The following is a 25,924-nucleotide window of genomic DNA, read 5'->3' as shown; positions in this document are numbered from 1 at the left end:
AACCCCTTCATGACCCCTCAATCTACTGGTAAATCCAATCAAAGATAATGGCATTAGGAAACTTCAATAATCTATTAATAACTTATTAATATTAATAACTAATTACAACCCATGTCTGAAGAGAATCCCCCATTTCCAGGCTGCAGATTTACCCCCTGGCAACGCCATGCAGCACCCAGAGAAGGGACAAGCTGGGGCTCCACCACTGGCTCGGTGATGTCCCTCAGCTCTGAGAAAAATGAGCTCCCTGCACCTCTCATGGTGAAAGGCAGCCTGAACCCTCCCTGTTAATAAGTGCTCCTAAGGGCAGGATTTGGCTGGGATCCGGAGGGATTGCTGAAATTAAATCATTGCTACGCAGGCAGGGATTTCAGCAGAGCTGGGAAATCCAGAGATAAGTAAAACACCAGCAGAACAGAGTGAGCTCCAGCCTCAGAGATTCACTTCCCCTGTGATCCCACAGCCCAAGAGCCCCTGCATTGCTCCCAGCTCTATGACTGTGAGACCTCCACCTGCAGAGAAAGCAGCAGCTGCCCCAGCAGCCTCCCCTCTCCTCACCCTCACACTGACCCACACAGAGCCTCAATGAGATGAAACTCCATCTCTTTTTCAGCAAGAGAAAGCTGAGAGAAAAGCATCTCCTGCCTCTGCTTAGAGACATTGCAGAGAAATTCTTATTTTCTGCTCAAGCCATAGATGCTCATGCTGTAGCCTGGCTGTCTTGGCAGTTCTCACCGAAGATTTAACAATTAAGGACATTATAGGGGGGTAGGCACTTTCCCTAGAACTGCTGCAGAACACAAAATGGCATTTTTCATTCCCTAGCAGCATCCTTCCCTGTAATTCAATTTTTTTACAGGCACGAGTGGAGCTTTCAAGGCTGCTGGGGTGGCAGGTGGATGCTGGCAGTCCTGTTTATAACCAAAGACACAAAAATGCACGGGCTGGGTGCAGGTAGGAAGCTGGAGCAGAGCAAGGAGCAGAGCCCAGGTCTGGCTGCCCTAAGGATTGGCACAGCACTGCCCAATACAGCCCTTGGTGGGCTGCCCAAGCCCCTTCCAGCCACCCTGCTGAGCTGCTGCACCAGGAATGCAAAAACAGACCCCGGAGCCAACATGAAACTGGAAAAGCAGGAGATTTCAGGTTCAGTGTTTGAACTAAATTTACAGATTCAAGTGCCATGCCATGTTCCTAAGTCATTTGTTTGAGGATGACTCCCTTGTCTGGGGGCTTTGCCCATCTATAGGCTCAGCTTATACCCAAGCTGCAGCACAACCATGTTCCCAGGAACAATGTGGAGCAAGTGTGAGAGCAGAACAAGGCTCTGCAGGCCAACCAGGCGTACAGAGCCTGCTCCTGCCTTGCTCCCAGCTGCAGAAATCCCCCACAGCTGGGCAGATTTGCAATGCAAATGGCAAACCACACCACCCTTCCCACGGTGTTACCATGGCACTTACTGCACCTGCCTGCTTTTTGAGAGCTACCCCTCTCCTCCAGGAACCTGCTCCCCCACATCTGGTGGGTTTTGTACCCCACAGCCCCCTCCAGCCCCGAGGGGAGGGACAGCTCCAGCCCCCACAGCTCCACTCCAGCAGGTCTGACGCTTCCCTGAGTGTATGCACAAGGTATAAACCAGCAGCAGCTGTGCTGAGGTGTTTCAGGCTTCCCATTTCCATTTCTGTGCCCCCATCCCAGCCCTGTTCCAAGGCAGACCTCCCCCTTCCCCTGCAATTCCCCCTTTAAGTGCTCGTGTCTCCCCGGCCCGGGAGGAGATGGATAGCTATTATTTACAAAATGACGGAGTGCTATTTTTACTCGCTCCTGGGAAGCACGGGGAGCAGCGGCAGGGCTGGAACAGGAATCACCGCACCTCGCTGCCTCTGCCCTCCCTGGCTGAGGAGCTGAGTGAGCCTGGGAGGGGGCACAGGGGGCTGAGTGGGCTCGTGTTAAACCTCCCCTGCACTCATCCAGCGCTGGTTATTCGGGAATCACCCCTGATAGCCCGGCTCGGCCGGCTGGGTGTCAGCTAAGGAGGTTTGGGGCTGTGCTGAGCGGGGTTGGGCAGGCGGGGGGTCCTGGAGGCTGTGCCTGCAGTGGGATGCTGTGCCTGCACCAGGGTGCTGTGCCTATAGCTGAGATGCTGTGCCTGCCTCTGGATGCTGTGCCTGCACTGTGATGATGTGCCCACACCCAGGATGCTGTCCCTGCACTGGAGTGCTGTGCCCACAGCTAGGATGCTGTGCCCATAGTTGGGATGCTGTGACCACACCCGGGATGATGTGCAGGCAGCTGGGGGTGCTGTGTCTGCACGGGGATGCTGTGCCCACAGCTGGGATGCTGTGCCTGCCCCTTAATGCTGTGCCTGCACTAGGATGCTGTGCCCACACCCGGGGTGCTGTGCCCGCAGCCGTGCCCACAGCCGTGCCCGCAGCCGTGCCCGCAGCCGTGCCCGCAGCCGTGCAGCCATGCCTGCAGTCGTTTCACCGTGTGCCTGCAGGCGTGCAGCCATGCCCACACCCGGGGTGCTGTGCCCGCAGCCGTGCAGCCGTGCCCACACCCGGGGTGCTGTGCCCACACCCGGGGTGCTGTGCCCGCAGCCGGGGTGCTGTGCCCGCAGCCGTGCCCACACCCGGGGTGCTGTGCCCGCAGCCGGGGTGCTGTGCCCACACCCGGGGTGCTATGCCCGCAGCCGTGCCCACACCCGGGGTGCTGTGCCCGCAGCCGGGGTGCTGTGCCCACACCCGGGGTGCTGTGCCCGCAGCCGTGCCCGCAGCCGGGGTGCTGTGCCCGCAGCCGTACCCACAGCCGGGGTGCTGTGCCTGCAGGCGTGCAGGCGGGCGCTGGGGGCTCCCGAGTGATGCGCGCTGTGACAAACAGGGGCGAAGCCGCTGCGGCTCCCTCCGTGCAGGGGATTCCTGGATGCTGCGCTGACGTCAGGGAGGCTGATCGCAGCCGGGGGATGGGGACTCCAGCTCCACGCAGCTCCAGGCAGCTCCAGGGCTGTGCGGGGACCTGAGGGAGCCGGGAGGTGACAAACCCGTCTGCACTGGTGTTTCTCTGCGGGGCGGTGTGGCTGAGAATAGAAGGGTTCGGGATTTTCTGCAGCCAGGGGTACAAACCATCAACCCACTCCAAGTCAGCTCCTGGAGGGAGATGTTTCTGCTCTGGGCTCCAATGTCCCATCTCCAGCTGTGGTCACAACCTAAGAAGGGCAGTAACAAGCTGATAGTGCCTCAACTCCCTCCTAGACAACCCCATTTCTGAGGTCCCCTTATTCAGTGTCCCCTTATTCAGTGTCCCCTAAAAACCACAGTAAACCCTTGGGGAAGGATTTCCACCAGCCTGTGCTGAGAGCAGTGGCACCATGAAGAGACGGGATGCAGCTTTACTCTCTTCCACATCACACAACCCCAAAGGGACACCAGGGTGACACCCAGAACCACCAGGGTGGTGTTTCCCAGCTAACTCAGCATCTCTGGGAAGGGAAACACAAGAAGTCAGCTGGTACTACCCACTTCCACCTCACAACTCCTTGCCATAGTAATTAACAAGCAGCAGAAGGTAATTTTTGCAGTTGCACACAGAAGCTCTTTGTGTGTTTCATTCTTCGCCTTCTCAGCCTCCCACTGGGGGAATTTAATTTTCCTTCCACTTTTAGCCCCTGGAACAGAAGAGGTTTCCATGACCTTTGCTACAAGCTCCACGAGCCCACTGGAGCTGAGCTGAACCACAGCCCTGGGCAGCCCTTACCTTCAGAGGGCAAGGTACAGAGGTGTCACTACAGTCCCAGTAATTCCACCCTGGTCCCTCCTCTCCCTTTGACCCCCATCACACCAGGGCTGCCTTTCCCAGGTGCTTTTCAGGTGGTTTTTAGCCTCTGGTGCTGCCTTGTTTTGGGAAGTGGGAGCTGCATGGTGTCTCCTTGCAGGATGAAAGGCCCTGAAGAAGGGAGGGACATCTCTGGCTGGTGTGGCACGTGGCACCTTCTCTGTCATCTGGCACTTGGGAATGCCAGGCCAGCACTGGGAGAGGACAGGGAGGCACAAGCAGAGGGGTAGGTGCCCAAGAGGAGAGGGTGACCTCTCTGCACAACCTAAAACTGCAGAAATGGAGACATCTACATCACCAAGCCCCCACCAGGAAGCCCTGATGTGGCCTTCACTGCTGCTCTCCTGCTGTGGGGGCAGCAAGACTCCCCCACACACATCAGAGTTGCTTTTCTTGCATTTCTTTTTCCAGAGGGAGCTCAGAAATAGCAGCAGAGAAGGAAATATTGCAGTGAACATCACTGCAGTGCTGTTGATGCCTCCTGGGCTTGTCCAGCCCAGCCAGGGGATAAAGCTGATTCCAAGGACACTGACAGAGCTCCTGCCACACAAAAGGCCACACAGCAGTGTGAGCTACTGCTAATGTCACCACCACAAACATCCCTACTGTGCCTGGAGTGCTGCCACACCAGGTATCCTGGGAGCAGAGGCTCTGCTGGGGTCAGGAGGGAAAGGCTGGGGAACAGAGGGGTCAAAAAGCCACGAGAATCTCCTGGAATTCCCTGCAGTCTCTGGGAAGGAGAAGGCAGAGCTGGAGAGCAGAGGTGCAGGCAGGTCTCAGCACAAACCCTTCTCTCTCCTCACCTGGGTATGACTTGAGGCATCTCAGACAACACAGACAGTGGTCATGAGCAACCTCTTCAAACTCCCAGTCCCAAAGTAAAAATACATTTTTCAGACACTGCTTGGCTGTTGCAGTGCCCCAGAAACCTTGAATATGAAATTACTTGCTCAGAAGTGAAAGCCAAGTCTCCTATCACAGACATTCACCCCTGTCTGGCAGCTCGGCCCGGGCTCTTTCCCAAAAGTGGACAGCAGTGTGTACATGTTCTTCTTCTGAGAAGAAGCAGCAAGAACACACACAGAATGTCTCGGTGCTGTCAGTGCCAAGTGGCAGCCAGCAGGGCCAGGAGTGTCACCAGGGGGCTGGCAGGTGGCCCAGCCCTGCAGAGGCCAGACAGAGCTAACAGCAACATTAAATTCCCTGAGCTACCTGAAACACCCACACCTCCAGGAAATCACTCAAGCAGAAGCATCAGGACACAGCTGAGACCCTGCTGGCCTCACAGGTAACCCCACAGGTAATTCTGCCCTCACCACCTCCGATGGCACCTCCATCTCTCTAGGGAGCACAGAGATGAGGATGAGCAGGGTCCATGGATGAAGGCTGGTGGCCTGGGACAGAGTGGTTAAAGATGGCAGGGTGCTCATCTACTGCAAAGTGGGGTCAGCCAAGGACAGAGCACTGGGAAATCTGTACTGTGCAGAATAAACCACATAGTAAGGCAAGAAACAATATAAATGTCTGAAACAAATGTCTTATCTCAGCAAAAGCAGGGGTGAGTAAGAGCCTGCAGGGGATTGCCAACAAGACCTTTGGGTTGGATCCTTATCTAGCTCTGCCATGTCACAGACGATTTGTCTCACACAGTTTTGCCCGGCTATTTGCTTGATTCCAGAGTAACTGGGTCTGTGTAACAGCTCTGACACCCTCAGTTATGCTTCCAGTGACTTCTGCAGGGTTATGATCAAAAGGACATCACATTTAGATGGGGAACAAGGCTATCTGCTGCTTGCAGGAAAGCATCAAGCCTGTTTCCCCAGTCCTGGGGTGCCCAGGCTTTTTTTCCCCCACTGCTGCTGCTCCAATCCCCTGGCACTGCCAGCATTTGCTGTACAGCCAGTTCCCAAGTTGCTGCTCTGTGAGCCATGGTGATTAATTACTACCTTCTCTCTGGTGTGATGGCACATCAGTGTCTACAATTGCGTGTCCTCCAGCCAGACTGGAGAGAAATCATCCAATCTGTAAACACAGCTACCCATGTGGTGTCACTTCCAGCTGTGCTTCTCTCCTCTCTCCCCTCAACCTGGATATTTCAGGGAGAACGAGGAATTCAAAAGAATTCCAGGGGCTGTCTCAAGAGACAGCCAACAACAAAGCCGCTCACACGTGATGAGAGAGATCAGCACGGTCTGCAATTACATGTGCCCAGCTCCTCAGCCCAGATGAAGTGAGATGATGCCTGTCAAAGCCTCAGAAACACAGCCTGCCCTGGCTCCCTCTCTTAGCAGGGCCACAGGGAGCTGAGGCAGGGAATAGATTGATTCCCTGTCTCACACCACATGCTGCAGATGCAGAGTTCTCACATGGCTGCTACCAATGTCCTCTGCAGGAAGGAGCTGCAGGACCATGAAGTGACCCAGTTACCACTTGAGTGTGGCTTGTCTGGGATTTATGGCACACTCTCAGGCAGAGATGGATGTTTAATTGCTGGCCACAAACTGCTTGGGTTGTGTAGGGAAGATCAGCTTGGTTTTTGGAAGAGAAATCCCTCAGGACTCTGCAAATGGTCTGTACATGTGCCTGTGGCTCTGACCCAGGGCTGAGCTCTCTCCACACCTACACAACTCCACCACCAACAGACTGGGATCGAGGCACAGCTATTGCCCAAAGCAGAGCTCTCAGACACTCTGGGCTGCTCAGCACAGTGCTGAGAGGCACAGGGGGCACCTGCTGGTCCGGCTGGGTGAGCACTGCACTCCCTCCCCAGCCCTTCCATGGGGTAACAGCACAGGTAGCCCAGCTTTGCTCTGACCTCACGGCACTGCCCTTTTGTCTGAGCACACACTGCTGAGGGGACTCCAGGCATACCTGGCACACCCAGGTGTTGCTGCAGAAGGTGCTACAGGGATTTCACACCCTCCCATGCTGGTGAAAGGCATTTTCTCACACTTGTCAAAGAGTGTGGGGTGCAGGTTACAGCTCTATCCTGCACAGCAGCCTAGGAGAGATGCTGCTTTACCAGCAGAGGAGCCAGCAAACCCTGCTTCCCTCAGATCAGCTTTTCCTCCCTGATTTTCTGAAGCCTAACACCAGTTGATCCCACCTAGTTACCTCTCTCGGCTTTGGGTCTTTTTCCACTCAGCTTCATAATTCCACAAATCTTGGAGGGACTCCAAATCTCAGAGTTATCCACCTTTTCTGTCAGGCTTTGCTCAGATCAGCCACAGGCTCTAAAGCTTATGGAAGACAAAAGGCAGCAAAGATGGATGTGATAAGCCTTACACCATTAGAAGCCCTGGCTAAAAACCCACCACAAAGCTCCACAGAATGTGACTTAATTTAGCTTACCCCCCCTTTTATCCACGTGCACATATTTTTATCACCACATTAAGATACAGACCCAGGGGTTAGACTCAGGATGTGGTGCAAATTATTGATAAACAACCACTCCAGCAGGGACAGAAGAAAGAGTCAGAAGCAGTGACTGCTGGAGGGTGTGCAGCCATGGAGGCTTTATACACACCCCTCATTCTCACACATACAGACTACAAACAGAGCCTACAAATTAGCTGTGCTATTTTTGCCACAGACAGAACTAAGACAGAATGAACAAAGCTCCTGTCGTTACTATTTTAAGGACTCAGGACACCCTCAGATGCCAGGAAGACAGAGGAGGAATATGTATGTATGAGCATGCTTTTAGAGGTTCTGCAGTGCTCCCAGACCGTGTGCTAATGGAAGGGAGATGCCACATAAACATGTTTGTTATATATTATAAATACAATGGGAAAATGTGTGAATATAAATTAGCATGAATAATTTAACACACTCAGTATTAAAGGCTGAGCCAGAGGCACTCGGGAAAGGGAATCCCTGCTGGTCCCTGTGGACAGGGGACGAGCAGCCAGGCAAGGCCATGAAGCTGGTACATCCAGCTGTGCCCTGAGGACACCAAAGCCAGGAGAGTTCTGCTGCAGGAGCAGAAACTTGAGGGCAAAAATGCCAGGCTGCTACCTCAGCACTGGGCAAACCCCCTCCATGTTACCTGCAAAGCACCTGTGCTCTGCTTTGGGCCTGCCTTGGTGGCCTTGTTGAGGTAATTCTCCCCCTCAGGGATCAGTGACAGAGCTCTTGCTGGCCATGCCAAAGGATCTTGGTGAACAGAATCCTCAGGGAAAGGCTGCAGCAGGTTCAGCACCTCAGTGCTGTGCCTGAGGCTGCAAACACAGGAGAGGTGAAGCACCAAAACAAAGCATTGCTGTATCCATCCACACATGAACAGCCCAGCTGGGAAAACCACTCATTAGACCAGGCTTATCCATGACCTACATGAACCCATGTGCCTCTGAAGATTCTTCCTCAGGCAGACTGACCTGGCTAATTTGTTTACTCCCTTTCCTAAGAACACTGACCCTTTAGGTAACTCATTCTCAACAAGTCTTTCTTGAACAGAAATCACCACCCCCCAACAGGCCACAGTTGCTTTGAGAGGAGTTCCAAAATCTTCAGATCAGTGCCAGTAACATCCTTGGAGTTTGTAAAGCAATTACTGAGCTCTGCAATTCATCAGGCAGATCCCCAGGAAAAAGATAAGCACGAAGGTGCAACACAAAACTGCTGCTGCCAACCTGATAATCATTGATAGACAACAGAGAAAACAGCTGCAAAGATTGGAAAGCAAGGAAGCAAAGAGGGGAATGCAAGAAAAAACAGAGAATCATTAAGGTTGGAAAAGACCTCTAAGATCAAATCCAACCATCAACCCAGCACCACCACCATGTCCACCACTAAGCCATGTCCTCAAGTGCCACATCCACATGTGTTTTGAATATTTCCAGGAATGGTGATTCCACCACTTCACTGAGCAGCCTGTTCCAGGCTTTACAACCCTTTAAGTAAAGAACTTTCCCCTGATATCCAATCTGAACCCACCTTGACTAAAGCTGGGGCCATTTCCTCTCACCCTGTCACTGGCTGCCTGGGAGAAGAGACTGATCCCCATCTGTCTGCCCCCTCCTGTCAGGGAGCTGTAGAGAGCAATGAGATCTGAGTCTCCTTTTCTCCAGGCTGAGCCCCCACAGCCCTTCCTGGTGCTCCAGACCCTTCCCCAGCTCCATTCCCTTCCCTGGACATGCTCCAGCCCCTCTTGTCATAAGGGCCCCCAGACCAAACAGTCTCAGTCAAACCAAATCTGCATTAAATGTGTCACAGCAGAGGCAGAAGTAAGAAAAGAGATGTCTCAGTGAAGTGCATGAGATTTGCAGGCTGAGCTCTGGGCTCCAGCCCCACCACTGCTGCTCTGTACTGTGGCTCTGAGCATGCACTGAAGGCAGCTCTGCTGTGCCTCAGTTTCCCCATGTGCCTTCCAGCCCTGGTGCTGCCTGCCTGTGCCTCTGGCTGTATCTCATTGCAGGCTGAGCACTGCCAGAACACGTGATGGGCTGTAGTGGGCAAAAAATGGAAATAGAAAATAGAAGAAAGTGACTCCTGGGGGTTGCTGTACAGCTCAGAGGAAGGGCCCATTTAATTTTCAAGCCTGTCCCCTGAGGCCAGCACCAGGTACTGAGACAAGATACAAGAGTACCATGGCAGGGAGCAAAGCTGTAATTTGCACTCTGGTTCCCTATCCATTAGCTCCTGGCTGGCATTTCCTTCAGCAGAGAACTCAATCAGCTCCTCAGACAGTGTGCCTCTGGTGATGCTCCTGGCATCCTTCACCTCTGCTCCCAGGGCACTGCAGACAAACATTTTCCCTTTTTCATGCACCTCAGCGTGGTCTGTGTGGCAGAGCCCAGCTCTGCACAGACCTGTCTGCCCCCTGTCATGCACAGGTCACTGAGCTGCATGGCCAGTGCTTATTTATTTCAGCACTGTGCAAACAAACTTATTTAATTCACACTGTCCTGCACTGGTCAATTTAGCATTTCCCCTGGGCTCACCCTGTGCCACCTCTGCCACACACCGAAAAAGGCACTGCGAAAGAAAGAAAATGGAAAGAAAGAATTACACTTTATTTTGCCAGGTGCAAATAACTCCTCCAAAGCCTCCTGGCTTTGCTGCCCCAGACTTGCATGGGAAAACAGAGTCTCCAAAGCACAAGATAAACCCCCAAACACTGCCCGTGCTCCCCCAGGACATCCCCAGGAAAGTCCCTGGCTGCCCAGTGGGGCCAGCAATCCTGGCAGCAGTGGATTCATGCCCACATGGCAAGATGGGCTTAGTTGTGCATTCCGGCTGCTGTTTTATCCCCAGGTGAGCAAAGCAATTTCAGAGGAAATTCCATTTTGGCTCTAAATCTTCCCCTGCCCAGCACTTTCAGACACCAGCATTGCCTGTCCCAAGGACAGGAAGGCTTTCTTATCACAGTTACTCACACAAATTCAACAACTGATAGGGAATTGTCAGTCCTGCCCACTACATGAATTATGATATGCTGCATGGTACTCTGATACTCCCATCAGAGACAGGCAGAGGGCAGATGCCTCCAGATGTATGTAATTTTTAATTTCCTTTGCTGGGGAAAATGTTTTCTTGTTTTAGTGATGTATGTTCAAAGCGTTCCAGTTCCCATGGCAACTCTCTGCTTCCACTGGAGATGTCATTTTTCATGCCATCCCTTCAGAATTCGACATCTCCTCGCAGAAGTTTTGAAGAAATGTCTCTCTTAAATATATATTTATTAGAGACAGTGCCCGAGAGTGTGTTTTATTGACATGTTTCTTAGGTGACTCAGCCTACAGAGGAGAAAGCTGTCTCCAGAAATATGCTGCCTGCCAATCTGCCTTTCCTCAGCTTCTGTTTTCAACCACAACTCTCCCTCTCTTTTTCTGCCATGCAGTTATTTGGCAGCACCTACTCCCTTTTATTTTTTTTAATTCCTTTCTGTTCCCATCACTCTTGTCCATGCCCAGCATCTGCTCCCTCCTTTTTTCCCCTTTAATTCCTTTCTGTTCCCATCACTCTTGTCCATGCCCAGCTCCCCAGCAAAGCAAGCACAGCAGGGGAGTGCCCAACTGTGTCAGGAGTGTCTGTGCCTATTCCCTGCTGCCACATCTGCATGTGGAGAAAACCCCAAAGTGCTGCAGAACAGAGACTGCACAAGCCTCTCATCCTGGAGGTGCAACAGCAGGAGCATCTGCAGCTCCGTGCCCCTGGGTGCTCTCCCTGTGCCATCTGGCTGGAGCCCTTTGGGTGCCATGTGCCCCTTGGGAAGGGCTGAGGGCATTGAGGTGCTCATCCTGCTCCCCAGTGCAGGGCATGGGGCTGCCATCCTGGTTGGAGCAAGGATTTGTGCCCCAGGTTTATCTGGTGCCACTTGGGCAGCAGTTTCAGTGGCTCACGGTGTTGTGGTGCCTCTCTGTGCCCCACGGGCTGAGGGGTGCTGAGATGGAGCCACCTCCCTGCCCAGCCTTCCCTGCCCCACAAGGCACCTGCCTGCCCCTAACCATCACCCCAAAACCCTGCACCCCCGGCTCTGCAAGCCCTGCAGAGAACAGGAGCTGTCACATCCCTCCCAGAGCAGCTCCCAGAGGTTTCTCACCAGACCCCAGCAGAGAGTTTCCATTCCAGGCAGCAAGGAGCCCCCAACTCTGCTGCCCTCTGGGACAGGGGAGCCCCCAGACCCTCAGGGCTGGAACCCTCACTTGGCCCACGATCCCAGGAACCCTCACTTGGCCCACGATCAGCATCTCCCTGCAGCTCCTCGGAAAGAGGCGGCAGCAGCGCCGCGAGGATCCCGGCGGGACACCGCGCTGGAGAGCCTTAATAGAGCTGTAACCTTACAGCTCCAAATTGCCTTCCTGCAGGAGACAAATCCGAGCCAGGAAATTGGTAGGAGCTGAGCAGATCTGGAGGCTGATGGAGCTAATCCCAGGCATGTTTAAATGCAAAGGCCCAGGGAGCTTCACTCAAAGCCGGTGCGAGCGCTGGAGCTCGCTGCTGCATTTAATTCTCAGCTGCAGCCTGCTCCGAGGGGTGGGAAAAGCAGGGAAAATCTGGGAAAATCAGAACACTGGGAGCAAACATCACATGCCAGCTTCAAGGTCAGGACCTCAGCAAAACCATGCATGGCTCCTGTTCACCCCATTTTAGAAACCACAAGGATAAATGTTGCTGTGGTCCCTTGGAGCAGTTTAGAAATCTTTTCTTAGCCCAGCTTGGAGCCGGGACACACAGGCTCAGGGGACACTTCTTGCTGACTCCAGACTTCACATTAATTGTCCCATCCCACTAGCCATTAATCAAACGTCTTCCACTTGCATTTTTATTGAAAATCAATTTAATAAAGTAGGTGGGAGTCCGCACGCTTCCATAACATCAGATAAATATTCATGGGCGCTTACACTGCTTTAGCTAAATGAGTTTTTTAAATTTAACTGGTGCAATTTCCTTGTTCCTTAATATATGGCTTGGCTTGCCCTTGCTCAGGAACAGAGATGAGGTGGGACTGGCTCACTCACAGGCACACCAAGGAAAACTCTGCTCTGGAGCCAGCACCTTTGGGCAAGGATTGTGTCATCAGTAATTGGAAATACCAGTGCTGGGGTCAGCATCACCCAGAGCAAATCCCCAGAGCTGAGGTGGAATTCCAAAGGGCCACTTGGAGTTGAAAACTCATTTTCCACCACTGAGAGCATGGCCCCCATTTTTTAATCAGCAGGTGTGCCCTTTGATTTCCACTTCTCCCTCCCTGTTTAAGCAGCCATTGTGCTCCAGCAGCTAAAGCTAATGAAAATCCTTGGAAAATGCACCCCCCTGATGCTTACTGAAGGAGGTTAAAAGGCTTCCAGCTAACAAAACACACCACGCACCAGGGAAAGAACAGAAACACACCCACTCACGATTGGAGAGTCCTTGGAGAAGGGATGAGCACCACGATCAGCATCACTGAGACAATCTCCACCTGCAGCCCTGGGGAGGGCAGGTCAACCCGAGCAAGGCTCCGTGCTGCAGCCCTCCTTCCCCAAGGCAGCTGTCAGAGCCAGATGGAAGAAAGAAAAAGCCTGACACATTGATCAAATTTAGGAGACAGGCAGGACTCAGACAGCTCCTATCAGTGAGAGATTTTACAGCATCCAGCAGCTCTTTGTTAACTGGAGCAGCGAGGAGCTGCAGCTCCCAAAAAGCAGCAATGCAGGGCAATTCAGCCACTGCCAGGATTCTTGTCGTGTTATCCCAGTGATACCCTTCTCTTGAAAGGCACTGCTTCAGAAATCCAGCACACCATCACTTTGCCTTTGTTATTCATGCAAACTGACTTGTTTTCATCCTCCCAGCCCCGACCTAATTCCCCGTGCACACGCTCCCTACAGAGCCCCGGACAGGATTTGCTTTCTCGGTGCTTTGGTGACATGAAGGTTGTGACTGGCCCTGCAGACAGGCACAGAGAGCCTGAGCCCTGGCACAGGGCACAGAGAGCCCTCCCAGAGTCACATTTCCCGTGCTCCAGCTCTGGGGAGTGGGTGGTGTGAGCACAAACGGGATCCATCCAGTGCCACCATCACGCTTTTCCCTTTATCCCCAGCAGCAGAGGTGGGCAATCCTCACTTTGTGATGTCACCAGAGGCTCGTGGCTCAGATCCTCCCTAAACACAGCAGGGCCAGCTCTCCTGCAAGCCTCCCAGAGCACTGATTTCCCTGCTATTAAGAGAGCAGCCCTGCCCTGGAGAGATCAGCCTCGCTGGAGACAAACTGCCTGTCAGCAAACAGCACTAAATACAGGGTATCATACTCCACAGATGGTGGCATGCTTTTAGTGTTTTCTCTCTTGGATGCAGGTCACACCACTAATGTCATCTCCAAACACAGAAATCCTACATGTGAAAAGGTAAAGCTTAATTGCCTTGAACAGCAACTCTTGTATTGACTCCAACATAAAGCCCATAAATATTAATACAGCTATATTTAGCCCCTTTCAATTATACATACAAAATTGAACATCTTTCTGGGAACAAATCAGTCCAGATAGGGCTTGGATTTTTTTCCTTTTCCCTTTTTAATGCGTTCTGCATCAAAATAATAATAATTCCAGTTGAGCCAAAGCTTTAAAAAACCCAGAACAACAAAACCAGTGGATGGAGGCAAAGTCTTAAAGATATTTTTCTGGCTCAACCAACTCACTGGGTAGGTGTTCAGGGGCACTTGCATACTCCTAACCTCAGCCTTGCCCCACCTGGTCCCCAATTATTTGTAGACTCAGTCCTTTTGCTGGAGAGCAGCAAATGGTCCCCACTGAAGGTGTGTCACACAGGGGAGCTGCTGGGACAGGGATGCTCCAGGGAGGTCCCATCCAAGCATGGCCATGCCCACACAAAGCCTTCTGCAGTTAAAGACCTTCTCCTTTGTATAAAAATCACATCCTCCTTACTGATTTGCAGATTAATTATACATTGCTTCCCTTGCCAAAGTGGCCTTAATGGTATTGACATGACATGACAAAGAGGAGCTATCAGAAGGCTTCTCTCATAACCATGGCCAGATTGATCAGGGAAGGAGAAAGGAGGTTTCATGCTTTTGTTTTTTAACCCTTCCTCATGAAAGCAGACAAGGCTCTTTTCTAGGAAAAGGTATTTTCAAACTTGGGCAAGACCAGGTGCATCTCTCCAAAGGAAAGAGCTCTCACCTTTCATGCACAAGAGCCTGGAATTCAATTCCCACATGTGCACAGATCCTTCACAGATAATACAACTTGGGGGCGGAAAAACCCAACACAGTTTTCATTTTTTGCAGGACAATGGCCACAGCTGGCTAAAGTGACATCCACATGATGAGATGAGAACTCAGATGAGTAAGAATGAATGCAGGACAGCAAAAAAACCCCTGATCTGGCCTGTATGGACACAAAACTTCCTCAACAAGAGCTCTGAAGGATGCACCAAGGCCTGTGCAGAGCCTCTGGCTGTGCTTTGGGGGGGTTTGTTATGCTCCTCAGACCCTTTCCTCAGCAAAAGTTTCTCCTATCACAACTGATCTCTCCAAACCAGAGCTGTCTGAAGTGGCTTTTGCGACGTCCAAACAGCATCCTGGCTTTTCAGACACAATTTATTTCGCTCCAGTCACGAGTTGTTCCATCCACTGACTCAGCCTGAACTTTGTCATCAATAGGATTTTCCAGCAGGTTGGGAGAGCGGGAAAAAAAATAAAAAATCATATGCTTCTTCTATGCCTGTTGTTCTCAGCACTTTGGTTGGAATTATATCCTTCCAGAAGGTAAAGAGAACGGGGTGTCCTTTCCTCACAATGCAAATTGCAGATTAAAATCCCTCTCTAGGCTATACTCTGTGCCTATAATTGTCAGTACTCCACAAGAACTCTTTTTTTCTTTTTAATAAACATTAGCTGCACATCCTTCAGAGGCACGTTTTTAAAGTTCAGTTACAAGTTAGTAGACAAAGAAATATTCCTGCCCCACCAGGTGATGGTTTTGCCACTTACTGCAACAGGGTATTTCCCTATGACTTTTAATAGTCTTTGCTTAAGGGACCCTGCACAGTTTAGCCTCATGGCCTCACTCCCCAGAGCCCCATGCATCCTCCACCCTCACCAACACTCCAGCATTTTTATTTAATCAAACAATAACCTTTAAATAAATGGAACAGCATGAAGAAGCTAACAGGTCTGAAGCAGCAGCATTAATCCCCCCTCCACAGGGGGCTCAGATAGATGTGATTTGATTGCTTCTTCTAGGTGGATCAGGGCTGAAATTCACCACCAACACAATCAATGACTTTGCCTCATCAGACATAAACAATACCTCTATATTACCACATGAACTGCTGCAAACATTTTATCCTCCAGCTCAACAAATAAAATAGCTGCTATTTCCTCAGTATTTGACCAGTTGTTTCACCACCAGCTTCTCAGAACAAACCAATTAAAGTTGTTTTTAAACTCCATAACATCCAATAAAACAATCTTATTTCTCAATCCATATCAAAGCCCCATTATAAATCCTTTACATGGGCCTGAACGAATGGAAATTCTAATAAAGGAGAAGCTGCCATAGTCCAACAGATCAATAAAGACATCCTCACAAGCAGTTTATAGCCATCTATAACATCATCTACTAATGTTCTTAAACCCATCTAACACATGTTCAACATGCTGAAACATCAGCTATCACCCTTCCAGAGCCATTACAAACAAACACCATCATCCCATCTCTGACACATGCACAGCTCCCCCTCGGGCAGGGAGCAGCTGCCCAACACACTGCTTCACTGCAGGTGGCTGAGCCAGCACTGCAGCTCTGAGACACTCCAGTGCATATTACTGGGGCAAAAAACCCCTCCAGGTGGTTTTCCTTTCCTAGAAATATCTCTTGCTCCTTGGGGAAAATCTTCTTGCCTACATGTGTGGGTGCAGGGCAGGGTGAGAGCTGTGGAAAAACACAGCCAGGGAAGGCACCAGCTAAAAAAAGGCACCCACAGGAGCAGGAGAAACACTTCTCACAAATCACAGCCCAGGGGCTTGGCTGGGTTAAAAAAGGCACCCACAGGAGCAGGAAAAACACTTATTTTCACAAATCACAGCCCCACAGCCCAGGAAAGGGACCAGCTAAAAAAGGCACCCACAGGAGCAGGAGGAACACTTCTCCTCACAAATCACAGCCCCACAGCCCAGGGGCTTGGCTGGGCTAAAAAAGGCACCCACAAATCACAGCCCCACAGCCTAAATGCTTGGCTGGGCTAAAAAAGGCACCCACAGGAGCAGGAGGAACTCTTCTCAATCCCACAAATCACAGTCCCACAGCCCAGGGGCTTGACTGGGCTAAAAAAGGCACCCACGGGACTTCTCCTTCTCACAAATCACAGCCCCACAGCCTAAATGCTTGGCTGGGCTAAAAAAGGCACCCACAGGAGCAGGAGAAACACTTATTTTCACAAATCACAGCCCCACAGCCCAGGGGCTTGGCTGGGGTAAAAAAGGCACTCACAGGAGCAGGAGAAACACTTCTCAACCTCACAAATCACAGCCCCACAGCCCAGGGGCTTGGCTGGATTAAAAAATGCACCCACAAATCACAGCCCCACAGCCCTGGGCTTGGCTGGGCTGCTCTGGAGAGCCCAGGAGCGTGCACACAATGCTGGTGATGGATTTTGGCCACATGAATGCCCTTGCAGAGGGTGGCAGGCATAGACCTAGTGTGGTGACCCCCTCACAGCTCTGCCAGCTGCCCCCAAAGCACCAGTGTGACCCAAAGCCAGGTGTTTCACACCAAAAGCAATCAATCTCCTTTCACAGTGGATTCCTGAGCCCTCCCTGGTTCTTGTGACACCCCTGAAGCTTTGATAGAGGCTTGTGTTGCCCTCAGCACATTCATAACTTATTTAAGAGAAGACTTCCACCCTTAGGCACAGCTGTCAGGGCCGTGCTCCTCGGCTGCCTTCTGATGTGTGCAAGGCTTTTCACACACAGCTGTGCACCAGGGGTGTAAACAGCAGCACCACCAGGGATTCTGGGCCACAGAGGAGAGCACCAGGGCTCTGCAAATCCACAGCAAAGCTGCCTTTGGAGAGCTGCCCTCGAGGGCAACACAACCTTTCTTTAATTTGTTCACAGACAGATCTTGACTTCAGAAGTTTGATGAGCAGAGCAGCGTCCCTGTTGCCCAGAAAGGTAAACAGAAGGAAATGCTGTTCAGGCAATGCCTCAGCTTCAAATTAAAACTCATCAAGGAAGCTCAGACAGAGACAAAAATCAGAGATAAGACATGGATTTTGGGTTTTTTTTAAGAAAGGATCAAATTCCTCCCTGGAGTAATCAATACAAAGCATGAAGTCAGATCAGAGAGAAGAGATGAGAAGTTGGGAGAAGTGGAACATTAAGACAGAAAAACAGATTAAACACAGATTCAAAACCCTAGAAATTGTAATAAACAACAGAGGACAACTCTGTTTGTCATCTCATGTTTCTCTCACACAAACACTCGGTCTAGATAATGTTTCTGAGGCAGCTTTATCACACACAGGTGAAAACCTATCCACAAGTGAAAAGGTCAATTTCAACATTTCATCCAGATTTTAGGAAATAATAGTTCCATAAACTTCAATCTGGACAATTTAACATTTTTTGCCACTGTTATAGGTTAATGTCACTGTAAACAGATTTCTTCTTGGTTCCTGCCAGGCAGATAAGGTCTTGCTGTTTCATTTTGGACAGTACTGTACTTTCAAGAAAAGGCAGTTCTGTAATTTAATTATTCTCTTTCAACCCCTGTGCCTTAGTGCTCCCACAGTAAGAGACAAGCCCTCACCTGCAGGAGGTCAGGCCAAAATGACAGATGCACTGAGGTGTAGCACACCAAGCATCTCCTGGGAATGTCCCAACCTAAAGGGAGCTGCTCTGAACCCAAATCCAAACCCTGTTGGCCATCAGCACTTGAATTAGTGAAATGCAGGTGGCCAGGCAGGGACACAGATGTTCCTCAGGAGCCATGCCAAACCACACCATCATTAAAAGAGCAGGAAGAGACATTGCAACACAGAAAGAGGAAACAGGAGAAACCCCAACTGAGGTGCACCTTGCTGACAAAATAATCATGGAAATACAACAGCAGGATAAATATTAACAGATCAAAACCATTGGCAAGGCAGAGCTGACACAGTAAGGACAGAGAAAAAGCACCACAGGCACCACAGGTGGGCACTCCTGATGTGAGCCCTGCTGTGAGCAGCAGGCCCTGGCTGCACCAAGTCCTGAGGTGCTGACATCAAAGAGCAGCACAGTGGAGAGAGGAGCCTGGGCTGCTTTCACCCTCTGGATAGACCCAGTTGGGAGGGTAAAAACTGGGCCTCCCCTCTGCCTGGATGGGACCACCCCAGGGACAAGGAATGGGTGCCACACCTGTCCCCAAAGGAGAGGGAACCCAAGGGGTGCAGTGCCTTGCTCTGCCCAAGGAATTGTGCTGCTTTAATCCAGGTGTCAGTGTTTGCTGGTCCTGCTAAACCCCAAGGACACTTCAGGAGGCTCCCAAACCTCAGAAGCCCCTGGTGTAGAGCTGGCCTGGCAGGATGCTGAGCAGTCACCACCCCTCAGCAGGGCTGAGCTGCTCAGGGACTCCAGAGAGGCTTCAAGGAAACACCACAGGAGTTCCCTTGTCAGCCGTGCTTCATCCAGGAGGGATAACACCCATCGATCCCAGCCTGGCTGCTTAACGTGCTACAAATTGCTTGTTAATTGCAATTGGAGAAACTGGCTTATCTAGGATGTTTACAACTCATCTTTCAGAAAACTCAGCAGCCTCCTCTCTTCTCCTCTTCCTTGGGGCAAAAATCCTTCCCTCCTAGCATGCCCTGGGAAAGTCCAGCAGTTTTCTGGAATTCTTCCCAACCACTCAATACAGAGACTTTGTCCAGATGCCCTCTGGGCTTCTCAGCCTCACCCCAAATGTACCTCAGGCACACCCCTGAGTGGCCAGGCAGGGATACAGATGTTCCTCAGGAGCCATCCTGCCAAGCCACACCATCATTAAATGAGCAGGAAGAGACATTGCAACACAGAAAGAGGAAACAAAAGAAATTCCAACCAAGGTGCACTGTGCTGACAAAGTAATCATGGAAATACAACAGGAGGATAAATATTAACAGATTGAAACCATTGGCAAGACAGAGCTGACAGCTTAAGGATGGAGAAAAGACACCACAGGCCTGAGCTGGAAATTTCCTTTTTGCTTTGCAGGCAGCTGTGGGAAGGTTCCACATGCCCTCTCCTCCAGCAGTAATAGCCCTACACTGCCAAAGCATATTTAAAGCAGGCTGTAAGGAAGGGAAAACCTGGAAATGTCCCCTCCTGGCCCTGCCCAGGCATTCCCAGCATGGCTCTGTTCCATTTGCCAAATGCCATCGATTAGGAATAAAGTGGAGGGGGTTCAGCTGTCCGGGGACCACCACTGACCCTGGAACCCCCAACCTCTGTGTCGTCCCTCATGGTCACTGTGCTGGACACAGTGGCCATGTAAGGACGGCAAGGACACACAGATTGTTTTAGGACATCTGTCATTCACAAAGAATCTCTTGTTGTCCCTTCATCTGCATCCCACCACTTGAGCATCTCTTGTTTTTGGGCACAGGACATCCCAGCCTTGCTCAGGCAGTTCCACCTCCTTCTCCTGGCCACATCTCCCCTCTCCTGCTCTTGGGAGCTCCAGGGAAGCTCCAGGTGCATAAAGGAGGCTCTGCAGGGAGCCCCAGCAAGGAGAACCTGAGAGATGGAGACAGACACTTCTCAGTAAAGCCCTGCAGGCTGGGCAGAGGATCTGTGTGATCTCACAGAGGATCTGTGTGACTTCACAGCTCCAGACCAGAAGCTGCCCACAGAAGCTCTCTCAGGACATTTTGTGATCCTGCAAGGCTGGCCATCACAGCAGATGTCTCCATTCCCTCAGGGTCCATCACTGTTCTCTCCTGAGTTAATAACCAATCTGCCCCCTGCTCTCCCAGGGAAACAGAGCCTTTGTGCTGACAGCTCCTTCCTCTCCTGCCCCACTCTGAGCCCTAGGAGATGTTCTGGTTATGCAGCTCCCCCTTCCCCAAGCCCAGCCTGTCCTTCAGTGGTCACAAGGCCACAGAAAAGACTCAGCTCTGTTCCTAAGAGGAATCCAGCGGGCAGAGCCAGGGAGAAACCTCCTGCCTGACACTGTGACACAAATGGTCCTGTCCCCAATGCTGCAGGGGCTCACTGCAGGAGAAGGGGTCCGACAGCCACCTTCCCCCGAAGAAGTGTGCTCCCAAATCAGTCCTTGCCTCAGGCCAGCATGGACTCCTGGCTGGCCTGGCTGTGCCCTGTTTGGGGCAGGGGCAGCAGGCAGGCCCATGCTCACCTGGAGCCCGTTTGGGGACAGGGCCACACTCACCTGGAGCCCGTTTGGGGACAGGGTCACACTCACCTGGAGCCCATTTGGGGACAGGGCCACACTCACCTGGAGCCCATTTGGGGACAGGGCCACGCTCACCTGGAACCCGTTTGGGGACAGGGCCACGCTCACCTGGAGCCCGTTTGGGGACAGGGCCACGCTCACCTGGAGCCTGTTTGGGGACAGGGCCACGCTCACCCAGAGCCTGTTTGGGGACACGGCCACGCTCACCTGGAGCCTGGCTCTGCAGCAGCAGAGGCATTCCTGAGCAGCCTCAGCACTTGCTTCAGCTCGTGCCTGCAGCATCCTGGCAGCAAGAGGAGCTCTGGCATGGCAGCTATTAGAGTGGGTGGCAGCAGATGGTGAAAGCAGAGGGGATAAGAAAATAAATACAAAGAGGCTATCTTGAGGGGAGAAGTCACCACATTAACACTCTGTTGCTTACACAGTGTCTTCTCCCAAAGTCTAAACAAACACTGCTCAGCTCCTGGTGCACAGGGAGCTGAGGGAGGGGACAGGGCTGAGCACACACAGCACTGCAGAGCCCTGAGAGGTGCTGCAGCCCCAAACCCTGCTCAGCCCTCCATGGCCCAAATGTCTGCAGGGCCATCTCACCCAGAACAGGAAAAGCAGCCAGGCAAAGAGCCTGCATGTCCTGCTACACACAGGTTACACCAAATTTAGGGAACTCCATCCTTCCAGCAGCCTGTGTGGACACAAGAGCACCACATCTGCACAGCTGCTCATGGGGAGCAAGGCAATCCCTTTCCCAGCCCTCACACAGCCTTGGACAAAAAACTACAGGAAAAGGAATATTATTTAAGGAGTTCAAAGCTTAATCCTGCTGCATGCCATCTGCTCAGACTGGTTACCCCTGACACTGCTGGTGCACCTGTAAATACACTGTCAAGTGTCAGTAAGGTGGCAAATACCAGAGCTGGCTTGGAGCTCTCTATCAAAGTGTTCACCCAACAGAAAACCCAGATTCTGTAAGATAAGAGAGCCCACACCAGGCTCTTCCATTAATCCCAAGCTCTGCAGTCTGCAGCAGGACCATTTCCGCTTCTCTGGCCACCAGCAGCAGTGGGAGAGGTCTTTCCCTCCAATTCTCCTCCTGAGAGATCTCCAAGGCTTCAGCCTTGGGAAAAACAACCAAAACTGGCGAGAGCCTGGCTCACCAGGCTGCTCCACACACAGAGCACAACTCACTGCCAGTCAAGAGCCCCCAAAACCTGCAGCCCTCATCACCACCTCCTACCTGGGTCTGCCAGAGTGCCTCAAGTGTCTGTCATTCACAAAGAATCTCTTGTGGTCCCTTCATCTGCATCCCACCACTTGAGCATCTCTTGTTTTTGGGCACAGGACATCCCAGCCTTGCTCAGGCAGTTCCACCTCCTTCTCCTGGCCACATCTCCCCTCTCCTGCTCTTGGGAGCTCCAGGTGCATAAAGGAGGCTCTGCAGGGAGCCCCAGCAAGGAGGTGAGAGCAGTCCTTAAACAGCAAGGGCTGGCTCGGGCAAAGGCAATTTATTATGTTAAACACGTTATTAAAGGATCTAAAACAACAGAGCAAAGATGTTCCAAGAAAGGTTTGAACTTCCCCAGCAAGGGGCTCTTGGGACTCCTCTTGTTAATACTGAGCAGCCTTGTCTGCAGCTGAGCCTGCAGTGAGCAGAAATGCCCCTCAGCCCCCGTGCAGAGCTCGTTTCACTTAAATCAATACAGCCATAGGGGAGACTTGAGGAAGCAAAGCTATTAGTGGGACCACAGTTAATTCTGGGGGAAAGAAACAAGCAACAAAAGCAATAAAACTGACTGATTGCTTATGCAGACACTGTAACCCTTTCCTGCCCAGGTCCTGCAGCACAGCAGAGGGGAGGATGCTCGTTGGGAAAGCCCTTCCTGCTTGGCATGGTCCCAAAGGGCAGCTGCAGGGCACAGGGCTGTGCACAGAGCTGGACAGGGGGCTGGGAGAGGCAGGGCTGCTCTGGGGAAGGAAAGGGACATTCCAGGAGATCCCATGAGCATGCAAGAGCTCAGCAAAGCAGCTCTTGGCAGCAGGACTGCAGGAAATGGGACAGCACGTGGTGGCTCCAGCTCTGGGTGGGAATCACCAGCAGCAGCACAGCTTTGGTGAGCAGGAGAGCCCAGAGCAGTGCAGGGACATCCCCTCCCAGCCCCAGCTGTCAGCACCTGAGAGGGGCCACCTCTGCCACAGCAACACCACACCAGGAAACCACCCAGGCCCACATCTCCCTAATCTCACACCTCTCTTCCCCACACATCTCCCTGTTTCTTCTGCCCCCTTAGATGATGCTGGCTGTAGCTGTAGGCATTAGGTGGGAAGGTTTTTCCTTGGTTTTTCCTTCTGAGCACCTCAGACAAGTGCAGGAGCTTGCAGAGAGGCTCTGCAGCAGCAGCAGCAATGTTGGCAGCAGTGCTGAAGGCAGCCCAGGGCCTGGGTGAGTGCCCGGTGCCCAGAGCAGCACGAGGGGGGAGAGCTTGCCAGGTGACAGCTGCATAGGAAATCACTGAGAAGATGTGGAGATAGAGCAAAGCAAACTGACTGAAATCAACACCAACATGAGCTGAAGGTTCTGCAAGCTGGTGATACAGAGCCACAGAATGGTTCAGGTTGGGAAAGGTCATTAAGTCCAACTGTACAGCCAGCAGCATCACCATGTTCAGCACTGACCCATGTCCTCAGGTGCTATACCAACACTTTCAGGGATGCTGGCTCTACCATTTCCCAGAGAGCCTTTTCCAGTGCTTTACAACCCGTTCTGTGAGAAGCTTTTCCTCATACCTAATCTAAACCTCCCCTGGTGCAACCTGAGGCCATCTCCTCTCGTCCTGTCATTTGTTTCCTTGGAGAACAGACTGACCCACACCTGGCTCCAACCTTCTTTCAGGGAGATGCAGAAAGTGAGAATGTCCCCCCTTTTCTCCAGGCTGGGCTCTCCCAGCTGCTCCTCATCAGAGTTGTGTCCAGACCTTTTCTCTGGACACGCTCTGCCCCTCAGTGAATGTATCAGCATTTCTGAAAGGGATTTTTTTTTCTGCCTCTAAAATAGCAGGAATAGGTTCACCCACAGCTGCTCCATCTGCAGGCCTGTCCTTGCACTGTCACAGGCCACCACAGCACCCTGGGACTCTCAGCTACGAGACACACAACAGCCAAATTGTAGCCCCACATTTCTCTCCACAGAGAAAAGAAAGGCACAGTTCTTCCCAAGAATATTTCTTGGTTTCACATTCTCTGAACCCAAAGAAAGGGAAAACAATTTTTGTATCATTTGCTGTGCCTGTGTTTGTGCCAAAGCAGAATGCAATATGGAGATTGTTGACCCAGAGTGATGGTGTTTTGTTTCCCTGGCCTGTCAGGCCCAGGCATATGTGTGTGTGTGTGTGTGTGTGTGTGTGTGTGTGAGGACTGCCAGGACAGTCACGAGATTCTGGGCGGTGTGTGCAAGCTTGAATGCTTGGCAGATTCCGTTTAGATGTAATGTAATATAGTGTAATATAATATAGCATAATACTGTATAATAAAATAATTAATTAGCCTTTTGATAGTAACCATCCAAAATGAAACAAATGTGTTCAGTACAGGTGTCACTAGAAAATTAAATATCAAAAGCCAAACAGAGGTAGAAATAAATTTTGAGAAGACATCATGGGAAAATAAAGGATCAAAAAGGACAGCATTGATAGGCAGGAAAATTTTGCTATAGCCTTCACTAGTATCAAAATTCTACCCTGTCACAGACTTCTTTTATGAAAAATCTTTTCCTTAGGATTTTTCCTCCTGAGAAGCTGACAGGCCTCAGGAACAAAATGTAAACAATGGTTATCTGCTGCTGTGGAATGCAACAGGTGCACCTGTGATTGGTCTCATGTGGTTGTTTGTAATTAATGGCCAATCACAGTCAGCTGGCTCAGACTCTGTCCAAGACAGAAGCTTTGTTGTCATTCTTTCTGATTCTATTCTTAGCCAGCCTTCTGGTAAAACCTTTTCTTCTATTCTTTCAGTATAGTTTTAATGTAATATATATCATAAAATAATAAATCAAGCCTTCTGAAATATGGAGTCAGATCCTCGTCTCTTCCCTCATCCAAGAACCCCTGTGAACACCGTCACACTACCCTCACCACAAAATCCTAGGAATTATAAATCTTTTCTTGATGATATTCTATCTCTTGATCAGGGTCCCTCCTTATAACATGAAAACTCAGCCTGAAATTTGGGAGAGGGTAGGGTGGGATCTGTGAGGAAGCCAACTCTTACACAGTGACTTCAGCACTGCATTTCTTGGTTCATACTGGGCCTCCCTTTTGATAAGATGGAGTCACATGAATCATTCTCTCCCCTTGTTGGGCATTACCAAACACCTTCAAAACGGGGAAACAGCCCCAAAGCAAGCCTGGCAGTGAACAGCCCACCCTCCTGGCAGTGCCAGAGCCATTCCAGAGCCATCTGAGCTGCCTGTCCCTCCTGAGGGCTGCAGGGAGCACCACTGACCTCCGAGGCCGGGCCGCAGGCGGTTGTCGTAGCCGTCCAGGAGCCGGTCCAGGATGCGTGTGAAAATGGTGATGTTGTCCTTGCTGTCATCCACCACGTCTGAGACGTGCTTCTGAGAGAGCCTGGCACGGGGAGAGGGGGGAAAAACCAGAAGAGAGGGTTAGAGGGGAAATCTACACTGTGTGTGCTCCCAGAGCTACAGGGAGGGAAGGGCCTGAAGGGCAGGATGGGATTCAGGTTTTGGTGAATTTGTGTGTTTGCAGGACTCACCACAGGGCATGGGCCTGAAGGGCAGGATGGGATTCAGGTTTTGGTAAATTTGTGTTTGCAGGATTCACCACAGGCCATTTCTGATCAGCTCCCCTCTGTCCCCACAGAGCTCCTCACTGTCCCCATCACACCTTTCCCAGAGCTACAGGGAGGGAAGGGCCTGAAGGGCAGGATGGCATTCAGATTTTGGTAAATTTGTGTTTGCACACACCACAGGGATTTCTGATCAGCTCCCGACTGTCCCTTCCCCTTCTCTCCCACCTACAGGGAGGGAAGGGCCCAAAGGGCAGGAGGGGACTCAGGTTTTGGTAAATTCCTGTGTTTGCGGGACTCAGCACAGGGATTTCTGATCCCCTCTCCTCACTGTCCCCATCCCACCTTTTCCAGTTACAGGGAGGGAAGGGCTTGAAAGGCAGGATGGGACTCAGATTTTGGTAAATTCATGTGTTTACA

The 25,924-nt window shown here is 51.4% G+C and overlaps 1 protein-coding gene across 4 annotated transcripts in view; it reads right to left on the bottom strand.

Annotated features, from left to right (window-relative positions):
* LOC128945622 (gamma-aminobutyric acid receptor subunit alpha-3-like) overlaps nt 1-25,924 on the bottom strand; it is a 118,250-nt gene that overhangs the window by 35,697 nt on the left and 56,629 nt on the right. For all 4 annotated transcript variants that reach the window (XM_054289376.1, XM_054289378.1, XM_054289380.1 and 1 more), the window contains one exon: nt 25,202-25,323. In XM_054289376.1, the coding sequence (XP_054145351.1) occupies nt 25,202-25,323 (122 nt within the window). The remainder of the gene's footprint in view (nt 1-25,201; nt 25,324-25,924) is intronic.

This window comes from Melozone crissalis, unplaced genomic scaffold, assembly GCF_028551555.1.
Source record: "Melozone crissalis strain CALT ecotype California unplaced genomic scaffold, PUWL_Pcris_2 ptg000068l_1, whole genome shotgun sequence".
NCBI lineage: Eukaryota > Metazoa > Chordata > Aves > Passeriformes > Passerellidae > Melozone > Melozone crissalis.
This window is presented reverse-complemented; position numbering and strand designations above follow the sequence as displayed.